This window comes from Phaethon lepturus, unplaced genomic scaffold, assembly GCF_000687285.1.
Source record: "Phaethon lepturus isolate BGI_N335 unplaced genomic scaffold, ASM68728v1 scaffold23579, whole genome shotgun sequence".
Classification (NCBI taxonomy): domain Eukaryota; kingdom Metazoa; phylum Chordata; class Aves; order Phaethontiformes; family Phaethontidae; genus Phaethon; species Phaethon lepturus.
This window is the reverse complement of record NW_010561648.1, coordinates 9,292-20,402: the sequence shown is the minus strand read 5'-3', so window position 1 is coordinate 20,402 and position 11,111 is coordinate 9,292. Positions and strand designations below refer to the sequence as shown.

General features: G+C 39.8%; 1 protein-coding gene across 1 annotated transcript in view; it reads left to right on the top strand.

The window, feature by feature from the left end:
* The window catches only part of RSF1 (remodeling and spacing factor 1), a 37,419-nt gene extending 26,975 nt beyond the window's left edge, over nucleotides 1-10,444 (top strand). Inside the window, exons 11-15 of the mRNA XM_010294071.1 lie at nucleotides 1,832-1,899; nucleotides 2,997-3,204; nucleotides 4,874-5,097; nucleotides 7,207-7,398; nucleotides 9,208-10,444. Coding sequence (XP_010292373.1) covers nucleotides 1,832-1,899; nucleotides 2,997-3,204; nucleotides 4,874-5,097; nucleotides 7,207-7,398; nucleotides 9,208-9,767 — 1,252 coding nt within the window. The 3' untranslated portion in view covers nucleotides 9,768-10,444. The remainder of the gene's footprint in view (nucleotides 1-1,831; nucleotides 1,900-2,996; nucleotides 3,205-4,873; nucleotides 5,098-7,206; nucleotides 7,399-9,207) is intronic.
* The last annotated feature ends 667 nt before the right edge of the window (nucleotides 10,445-11,111 follow it).

The following is an 11,111-nucleotide window of genomic DNA, read 5'->3' as shown; positions in this document are numbered from 1 at the left end:
TCAGCAGGACACATGTTGTGCAAAGACAACACTTTTTATTGGAAATAATGTTTCATATAATGTTGCTCTGCAAAAGTTCTGATACAAAATTTTAGTCCTTCTTACAGACTCCATCATACACATAACTTTGAGCTGGTGAAAATACTACACGTGTATCACTCCAAATTTATATGTCTGCAGTGAAGTCCCGCTAGTGTCACTGAGAATTGTGTGTGCTGTCCTTCAGTGGGGGAAAATAAATGCTAAATGTCTTATTCCGCTTACAGACAAATCTGTATTGTGTAGCATTCTGGGTCCCTAAAGATACGTAATCCCTTTGTATCACCTGAGTCACCTCTTGAGTCCTATTGTGAGCAAGTTACCAAAAAATCTGCATTCTGAACAAAGCAGCAGCAGAAGAAATTATGTTCCATTACACCTAACAAACAAGCAGCTGTCAGCTCAGGTTTGAGCTCAGGTTATTTGTTAGCAGTGATTTGAAAACGTTAAGTGATGTCTCACATTTTAAAGAGGTGGGGTTTTTTTTTTAGCGGTGTGGAGGGAAAATAGTGTTTGAGTAATGTAGAACTAATCTTATTGACAGAATGATTTCAGAGTTACTTCCTCGCTGTGTAAAGCTACCTTGAATGTGACATGCGGTTGTTCTTAGGGAATATGAAGAGACCAGAAATCCATCACCTTATTTTTAAAGGACAAAGTGTTTTATGCTTACTATTGGAATACAGAGTAATATTAGATCTGTTCTTATCTTGTTCTGCTGGGGGTTACTATGGAGGACCAAGATAAATACAACTGTAACCTTTCTTTCGTGACTGAGGAGCTGAATCTTTAATGAAAGTATTGTCCAATTGTTAGTTGTTTGTATCTAAAAAAATACCAAAAAATGTATTTTTTTAAAAAATGAGAAAAACTTGCATGTAAGTAAAACGTCTTCCCTATATAGTTGACAAAATCTGTACTTTCGCCTGTTAACATCTCAAGGCATCTATTTGGTGATACAGGTAACAATCCTTTTTTACAGGATTTGAATTCATCACTGAAGGAAAAATCTGAAGTCATCTGTGCAAAAGGAGTGAATACTTTTCCTCCGTTTGCTATTCCCTTTAAATGAGCTACTTGGCGTGCAGTTTAATATGCAGTTTTATAAAAGCTGCTGCTACAAATGTACTCAAATATTTTGCTTTTGTCCTATTTAGTTATGTAACGTGACATTATAGTGTATTTGTATATAATTACAAAGAACTGTGTACAGTATGTTTTAGCTGTTCAGCTTAGGATGTTGCAGATCCATAAAGTGCAATTACTGTGAACTTTTAGAGGAGCAAGAAGTTATCTGAAATAAGTTTTCAAGGAAAATTTAGACAGAATTAATAATTTTACCTTGACTTTAATACGTGCTTCTCAGAAAGTCTGTTTTGCAGATTGGAAGTGCATATATCCTCTAATAAAAGGTGTAGAAAAATGACTATACTTTGTGTGAAAAATTCCACCGATACCATCTTAAAGAACTTTCAAATTATATATTGTTAAATTCAGTGGTATGTCATGTAAAATGAAAGTGGTTTTCTGTTCACATAAATCAATAGTAAGACAGCCAGGCAACGATAAATAATCTGCTAGCAAGTAGAAATAAGAAACACAAACATGCCTTCTAAAAAAAAAAAAATGGCTATTTTATCATCAATCCAGCCCATTGTCTTTGTTATTTTATTATATATCCAGCCTGTGCAGTGTGATTTCTTGGAGCAGTTTTAGATTTTGAGGTATGTTTCCATAAGATAATTTAATTAGGGTTCGCTTCAAAGTGGTAAATGAAAGCTGTTACTTTTAGGTTTGATGAATTTGATGAGGCAATTGATGAGGCAATTGAAGATGATATCAAGGAGGCTGATGGAGGAGGTATGTTTCTGATATTATTTGTTTTTCATTGCAATGATGATAAGATTGAGACCAAATTTACTTTCATATTAGAAGCAACAAATATAATCCTCTCCCTTAAACTTTGTAGTTTACAGTTTTTACTGCTGTATTTTTGGAATCAAACTAAATAATTTCCCTTGGGAATAGCTACTCCAGGCTGCCAAAAGATGCCAAAAAGTATTTGGTCTTGATAGTTAAATTCAGCTTGTACATATTTTGATATGTGAATGCAATGAATAAGGATGACAAGAAAACTCTTAAAATTAATTTGCTAAGTTTTGGATTTGAGATTGGAATGGCAGCTAGCACCATTGACACTAATCCTCTGTAAAAACTGGGCTCATAAATTGGCCCACAGTTGGACTCCCTAAAGTCTGCATCTACAAAGTCGTCTTAAAAATATTAACCCAGATCTATAAGTGCTTCTCCATTGAATGTGAATAAAGTGAAATTACTATCTTTGTTGCCTGTTAAGAATGATCCTCAGCAGTACCTGAGAGATGTAGATGGATTTGTGTTTCTGCATCACCTTAATTGCCTGGAGAAAGCCACCATGAAACGTTAGCCCTCTGTTGTTTGGCTTGCAGCCATAAAGACACCAGTTTTCAGACAATCTCAAAATCAGGTGTCTGTGGGTGTGTAACACAAAAGACCCAGATAATAAACATAACAAAGTCTCAACAGTAAAAAACAGCTTTTCAGAAACTCCACTCCCTGGCCAAACAGCAACTTAAACACTTCATCTCCCAAGGATATTCAGCGTTATGAAGAAAATGTGTTTTCTGATATCTGCCTTACTCAAAAGGCCCTGGCATCGGTAATAACATGGGTTGGGGTTGAGTATCAGAATGCCGACACTTATCAGCTGTCTTCTGCATGGACCTCAGTCCTTCCAAGTGACCACAGCTGGGGCTGCCTGTGTCAGGAACAAGACTCCAGACAGAGTCTTGCGAGACAAAAAAAATATTCTGCTTTACAGAAAATAAACTGAAGCTAGAGCCGTGGAAGAAAGATATGTATGAAGTTAAACAAAAAATAAACTTGCTCTTTTTTCCCATTTCTATCACTGAATTCAGGCATTGGCAGAGGCAAAGACATGTCGAATATCACAGGTCACCGTGGAAAAGACATTTCCACAATCCTAGAGGAAGAAAGGAAAGAAAACAAGCGACCGCAAAGGGCTGCTGCAGCACGACGCAAGAAACGACGGCGACTAAATGACTTGGATAGTGACAGTAATCTGGATGAAGAAGAGAGTGAGGATGAATTCAAGATCAGTGATGGGTAGGTGTGCTTCCACCACAAGTCACAGACCGCAACAGGCTTCTGTGACTCTGCAGTGCCCCCAAACTGATTGTTAGGAGCATGTGCCCAGTGCTGGAACGGCACTGCACAGTGCCGGCAAAAGTCCTCCTGGCCTAGGGGAACGTCATTGTACTGGAAAAAATACACTCCGGATCCATGCACTGAAGTCATCCAATCTGTACTTTAAGCAAAACATGATCTGAAAAGTTAATGGTATGTTTGAGGCCACACTGTGGGTTTTGTGCACGCTTATGTTAGCAAAGAAGACAGACGGGGCTCAGTTCTCTGACTGATGTAACTGTCTAGTAGAAATTCTTAACAAATTGTGTAGCTAAAATGAGGCTGGCTGTTTCCTTTTGAAAATATGTCCTATTTGGTGGGATTTTCATTGGCCCTAATTGTCATTTTGAAGTTGGAAGAGTAAAATGTCCTCATTTAGAGCATATGGAACTTGACATGCAGGTTCTGAAATAATTTCTTGATTTCTGCTCTCTAGGAGATAGAGTTTGAAAACAGCCAAAGAAATGGTTTATACTGAGGAAAACAAATATGTGTCATGTGAAGCTTGAAACGCTAAATGACTATTGCTCTGGCTAACTGAAACTCTCTTACCGTGTAATTTCTCATTGTTCAGTCTGAGAAATTCCTAATGTAAAAAAAATGAATAATAATTTTAGACATCCTTTATGCCTCAATGAAGAAACATAATGGAGCATGAGGTCTGGGTTCTTTACTATCAACTATTTAAAGCTTTACACCAGTCATTGCATCAATTTACTATGTGTATGGATAATCTGTACAACATAGATGCAAATTTTGAGCTTTGCTTTTCACCTGTGACCATGCTGAGGACATTTCAGTGGCACCCTGAATAGCTGAACTAAATACACTGGAAATTGCCAATCGATGAGTGTAGCTTGCGTAAATCTCACAGAATTAATAGTGCTTTGATCTGTTAAAAGTGTGCTCATGCATTTTCAATTCCATCCTCTGCTGAATGCCTTCTGGGTGTTATACTGGAATTTACATTTGGCTGGCGGCCAAATGCACGTGACTGTGTCCCTTCAGTGCTCAACAGTTTTTAAAGAAGCATTGGCTTGCTTTTGAAGTGGCGGGAGGTAGAAGCTGATAAGTTTGTGAGATGCATATTTTGCATGAGAGCAATAGTTTTGTGTTAAGACACAATATTCTAATTCTCAGAAGTTGCGTAGGACAGTGCCTCATTCGTGAAGGCAGTTGGTCTAGTAATCTCTGCTAGAGCATGGTGGGTGGTTTTTTCCCCTCCAGAGGTATTGCTCATCCATAGTTATTGCTATGCAGATGTTAGATTGCAGCATACGGGAGGAACGCTCTGGAATCTGTCCTGTGTACATCACCTGCAGTCTCAGTTTGACAAAGTGTTTATATTCACCTGCTCTTCCAGTCTGCTGCGTAACGCACTGCAAAGCTGTATCCCATGTATACACCTGAAACCTAATTTGCTCTCTCAGCACCTTTGCTCCACATTATTACTCTAAGCTTTGTGCAGGGCTTTCTGGGTAAGACAATACTTATTTTGCATATATCAGTTCCTTGTAAAATACAAGTACTGTTTTGATCCTTTGCTTCTGACATCTATCTCAATTCTCTGTGGTCTCTCTTTGAACAGATCTCAGGACGAGTTTGTTATATCAGAGGAAAATCTGGATGAAAGTGAAGATGACCCACCATCAAACGAAGACAGTGATTCAGAGTTCTGTGCCCGCATATCCAGGCGACACCTCTCCAGGCCCATGAGGCAAAGCAGGCGGTTACGAAGGAAAACAGTCAAGAAAAAATATTCTGAAGATGACGAAGACGAGGATTCTGAGGACAATTCAAGCAGAGAATCCGGTGAGTATACTAAGTCTTAGATTTAATAAATACTCTGTACTGGAGAGAGGAAGAGTGGAAATCTCAGTTTCCTGTCACGACTGACACCAACTTGTTTGCTTGCTTTGGTCTTTGCTGTAAAGCAGTTGCCTATTTGTTCTGCTGTGAATATTCTGCAGGAAACTTGTATTGAGTACTAGGTTCTTGGCATTTTAAGTAATTATGTATTTAAACGAATGCTTGTGCTGTGATTCAAAAGGCCACCTTTGTGGATAGTTTCAGTTACCCTGTACCTTCCTGTTCAGCACATGACTGCAGGGAATAGAAAGGATGGAGGCAAAAATGTACTTCTTTATAGCTGCCTGAAGACCTTCCGAATACCTTTGAAAAAGCTTCTGAAAGAAACAATTTCTCTCACTTTGTATGGAAGAAAATTCCTTCAGTTATATGGCATTCTGTGTTCTCTGGCAGGTTTGAAAGCAAACGGTAACACCTTGAATCTCTCTCTTCTACAGTTATCCTTTTTGATCGTTAGTATGTGAAGACTGTTGCATGACCGGAGTACCTAATAATTCACTTTATTCTACTTGTCCTTCAACCAGTTCATTTTCTGTTTGCACAGTTCGAAGCGTGAGAACAGTACCTATGCAGTACTTAAACCTTTTCATGATTAGCATCTTTCTCTGAAGACTGTCCCCCTTGTTTCTGCTTCATTTGAGACCCAGTCTTAGAAAGTGCCAGATATATACGCACTTATTTTTACTTACTTTTATTGTGAATTTAAGGTACTAAGTACACCGGTGCATTAACTTACTGCAGTGTGTGTTACCATTCCAGTGTTTCAGCTGTCTCTTTAGAATATAGATGATGAACATGTTGGAGTAAGTTGCTCTGAAGGACTGGTTTCCAGGAGGGTTCATGCATGGACAGACGAAGACAGCTATATGCACTTAAAATAGTTGCTGTCTCCCTGTCCTAAATGCATCATTGCACTAATTGTAAGCTGTTACCAATGAAGGTGCTGGCAGAAGTCTAAAGAGATTGCTCACCTCTTCTATAAAGCATAGGAGCAACTGTTTGTTTCCTGGTGGACACGCATCTGTGATAAAATTGGCTGATTCCAGTATCATTCCATAGATACCCGAGAGTATAGTCTTAACTATGTGTTTCTCTCTTTTACCTCCCTTACTGTCCCTCAGGATCCTGCTTTAAGCCTATTTTGAGCTAAGGAAATAAGGTACCATGCGAGTGGCTTTGTTTTCAGTCTCCAGAGGTGGAGTTCCTTTCTGAAGGTGGTTGTTCTTGTTGACGTACTCTCATTCTTTACCTAACATTTTAGGAAGTAAAGAGGATGACATTTTGATCTGTGACTCATGTCAATCACTAACTTAGGAACAGTATGTGACATGTATAGAAATGTGTCTTGGGATAATTGTTCTGGCACAGCTCGGTGAAATAGCAGCTAAAATTGGTTCAAGGCTATTTTCAGCTGATGTAAATAAATTTAATTCTTAAAGATGCTAACTACAGTAGGCTGGTGCAGGAAGAACTGTGAATGATGGTAAGTTTCTTCTATACAGTTTCTGTTTTAAGCAAACTTAACGATCGAGGGAGGCTGATTTTTGTTGTTAATTTAAATTCTGTAACGCAGATCTTACCTGGAGTTTCATCTTGTCAGTGGTTTTTCATCTACCTATTCTTAAAAGCACTCAAGTAGAGTACAATCTATTTAAATTTTAAAAACAGAAAGGACTTTCCAGTGCCAGTGGTAATGCACGTCATCAACTCCAATTCGGTAAGTTTGTTTTGACTGTCAGGGATTGTAGAGATGGCATCTTTGGCACCAGGAGAGATGAGGGGGGAAAAAAAACACTGGAAGGAAACCTTCTGGAAGAGAAGGAGACAGGGAAAGGGTTTGTGACAAGTTTTTAAAATCAAGCTATTCTACACTGGCAATGAATGGGGCAACTGATGCCTGAGCCTGGAATGAGTCAGAGTAACGAGGCATGATGGTTGAGACTCTCCTGTGCTGGAAGAGCACATGATTTTATGGTGCTGGTCTAAAGCTTATCTAAATTGTGTAGTTTTGCTTTAATGCAGTAACGCATGTCACTGTTTTCTTCTGTACAGAGAGTGGTGATTACACAGATTACAGTGACGATGATTACCTGGAAACTAGGAGGAGAAGATCAAGACGGAATCAGAAGAGACAAGTTAATTATAAGGAAGATTCAGAAAGTGATGGCTCACAGAGAAGTGTCCGATATGGGAAGGAGTTAAGAAGAGTTCATAAACGCAGGCTCTCCACTTCAGATAGTGAAGGTAAAACAGTCCACCGTTTGCAGGAGCTGGTATATGTCAGCATTAGCATGAAGAGAAAACTGTATATAATTCAGAGATTCCAGGGAATCTTCTTTCTAGAGTTCCTTGACGTTCCTTAGAAACTGTTTCCTTCTGTGAAACAGTCCACTGGTACTTTATGATGCACTGTTGCAGTCATGTCTCAAAGTCATTGTTGTCCCTAACCCTGACTTCCAGGTCCAAATCTACTGTGACTGGGATTCCAAAACTGGCACTAATGTAACTGTTTCACCACTTCTCAACAAAGAGGTCGCAAAGCTTTGTCTCACGAGTCTTTAAAAATTCTCATTTGTAAGAGAAAGGGTATTGCTTCTGCTGTCCTGATTGCATTTGTGCTAGTGGTTAAGACTCATTCCATCTCCTGTTTGAGGGAGCTGTGGTAAGTGCTGAGGAAGCCTGCTCTCAGTAATGTCAGTCACACCATGAGTGACAGGTGTGCATTTTTATGGGAAATTAGCTTTTACAAAAACAACCACTGCCTTCGGGTGCTTTGCATTCTGGGCACCCAGCTTATGAGAGCTTAGATCCGGCTTTCAGAGACGCTGAGCGATACGGGTTGCAATGGATGCCAGGCTTCCTCAGAAAATCAGCCATGCTTGACAGGTCAAGCGCCTCTGGTTTGGAGGTAAGTTTTGGAAGTGCTGGCCTGAGTTTACAGTGTTAGAGGATCCTCTTAGATCACAGAATCATTAAGGTTGGAAAAGACCTTTAAGATCATGAAGTCCAACCATCACTTGGGATGAAGGGAAACAAGTATGTAATGCAGACTTATAGTATCTGGAAAATTTGATCTTACACTTCAGTACAGTCTGTTCTCAGAAGTACGATGTATAGGTTCTCTGCTGAGAATCTGTTATATGGTGGCTGAGTTTGCTGCTGCCTGCACTTGCGACTTTAAACAGTGCCTGCCTGATGGTGTCTTTTCTCCATGAAATCCCATTTTTCTCAGTTATTTTTGGTATTGGCTTTTTGGATAGTAAAATCAGCACCATTTAGTACCATTCCAGTACTGTCCCACCATGTGTTATAGAATATGTAACAGCATTACTGGAAATGTAATTATGTTGAAAATACAGGAACTCTGACAGAGTCTCTCTCAACTTGAACCTACGTTAAATAATACCCTTTAAAATGAAAATTCACGTGCATTTCTAATGGAAATCACAAGGAGACAGCAAATGGTGTTTGCCATTTGGTTTTTTAGTGTCTGTCTTTTCTCACCTAAGCTGTCAAGAGTCAGTGTAACGGCTGTCAGTGTGTAGGCAATATTCCAGTTCGCCAAAAAAAAAAAGGTGACAGTTGGGTGCTGTTCAAGTGCTTTGAAAGGAATTGTGTAACTTGGGGGTGGCGGGTTATAGTACAGTTGTGTCTGTGTGTGTGTGTATAAAAAGGTATCTATACCTTTTCATGATAGTGCAGCCATTATTTGGGCTCTCAGTTTCTGGAAGGATGTAAAGCAGGTGTGTGAGATTAGGGATACAGTTCAGTGGTGTTCTGGCATGCAGTTGTCACTTTTAGGGGGAATACACCTGCCTCTAAAGCCTCTGGTATTTCTAAGATTGGAAACAGAGTATCAACAAGTTGTTGGTCTTTGCTACATAAGCAGTTTAATGCAAGTGTTTTGACATGGCTGGGGAACAAGATGGAAATGTGTGTGGTGAGAGAAAGAGATGGCTTTTTAATGTGTGTGAAAGATGAAAAATAAGAAAGTGTAATGGTTTTGGTTGCACTCAGATTTGCTAATGGCTTTAAGTCTGCTGCTTATTCCAGAGAGCTACACATCTAAGAACTCTGAAGATGATGAGTCCACAAAGGAGTCAAAGCGATTAATTCGAAAACGTCGGCGAAGTACAGACGACTACTCTGAGGAAGAAGGAGAGGATGAGGAAGACGAAGGGAGGCCTGTTCGCAAACGGCTGAATCGAATCGAAACAGACGACGAAGACAACTGCGAAAATGCTAATGACGACACAGAAAACCCTGCTCCTGCAAATAAGCTGCCAGCACCACAAGCTCCTCAAGACAACACCAAGAAGCACTGCTACCGGATAGAAAGCGATGACGTTTTTGGGAAAGTAGAGAGCCCTTTGGACTACAGCCTGGTGGACTTGCCTTCCACCAACGGACAGAGCCCAGGTAAAACCATTGAGAACTTGATTGGCAAGCCAAGCGAGAAGACCCAGGCCCCCAAGGACAGCACAGCCAGCGCCAGCCTGGCGCCCAACGGGACAGGGAGCGGGCAGGAAGCGGTGGGGCCGGAGGAAGATGAAGATGAACTTTTGAGAGTGACTGACCTTGTTGATTACGTCTGTAACAGTGAACAGTTATAAGACTTCCATTTTTGTGCTAATTTATTCCACGGTAGCTCATACCAGCGGGCCAGTTATTAAAAGCTGTTTTATTTTTCCTAGAAAATTCTCCACTACAGTATCACTTTTTAGAAGCAAGAATTTCACCAGTCCTGCAGTCTTTCTGTGAAGTGACCCGTTTTGAACTTCGAAGATGAATTGCTGTAAATTCCCTCTCTTACCCCCCCTTCTCCTTCCAAGTCCATGGTCCTGGGTAATTTCACTCACAAAAACCTTATAACAACAAGAGATTTGTATATTTTTGACTTTATATTTCCTGAGTGCATACAAATTTGTGGAAATGGGTGGCCTAAGAAAGCATTCCAAATTGGTCAGGGCCCAAACCGGAACTGGGGTGGGTTTGGCTCAAGGGGTGGGGGGCGGGTGCAGAAGCACTTGTGCTTTAGCTTTTTCATATGAGATATATATTATATTTAAATGTTCACAACTTAGATTACAACTTAACAGACAGTTAAAAAAAAATTAATGTCTGTACTGTTGCATTTTGTGAGTTGTAGGTTAACATACCATAGCTCATTTTAGTAATCACCTTCATGGAAGCAGTTTGATTTTAATACTGGAGGCAAACAGAATTATTAGAGGCCAAGAAGGTACCATAAACAAGAACTCTACGATCCATTATGACTTGCAGACTTTCCTAATAAACATCCTTTAAAGTGTTTGTACAGTAAAGTGTACTGTAATGACGTTTTTGACAGTCAAAACACGCTAGTCATGAATTTATAAAGCTGTCATGCATAGTTCATCAGATGGTCTTCGATGCACGGTGTCTAGTGGGAGAACGTATCCATGTGAAGTTAGTCTGTAAGTTGGATGGCATCTTGACGTGCTGCAAACTTTTACAGACAAAAGAACCCTGCGGTAGCTGCCCGGCCACTCGAGTTTCACCATCTGTTGGAGTATTCTGAATGAAATATGTTTGTACAAACGGCATTGACCACAGAATGACAGTGCATCAGAGGATTGAGGGATTTTCAAATAAACCGTGACTGGTCCATTCATGTCCTTAATATCTACTTCAAATTGAAGTAAACAAATGGAACAGTTTTCCTTTTGGAGGTTTTCCATTTGGGGTTTGTGTGTGGTTTTGTTTTGATTTTACTTATCTGCCTGGATGTATTAGCAGGTTTTGAATGTAGTGTTGGCCTTTGGCCATTAGAATTTTCTTAAAATACATTTTAATAATTGTCATGTGACCAACTGGTTTCAAGAAGGCAGTATTTCTAAGAGAAAACGCTTGACTCCAAGACATCTCATCAACTTTTGAGTGGGCATGAAGTGATATGTGCTTTTTTATTGGGGGGG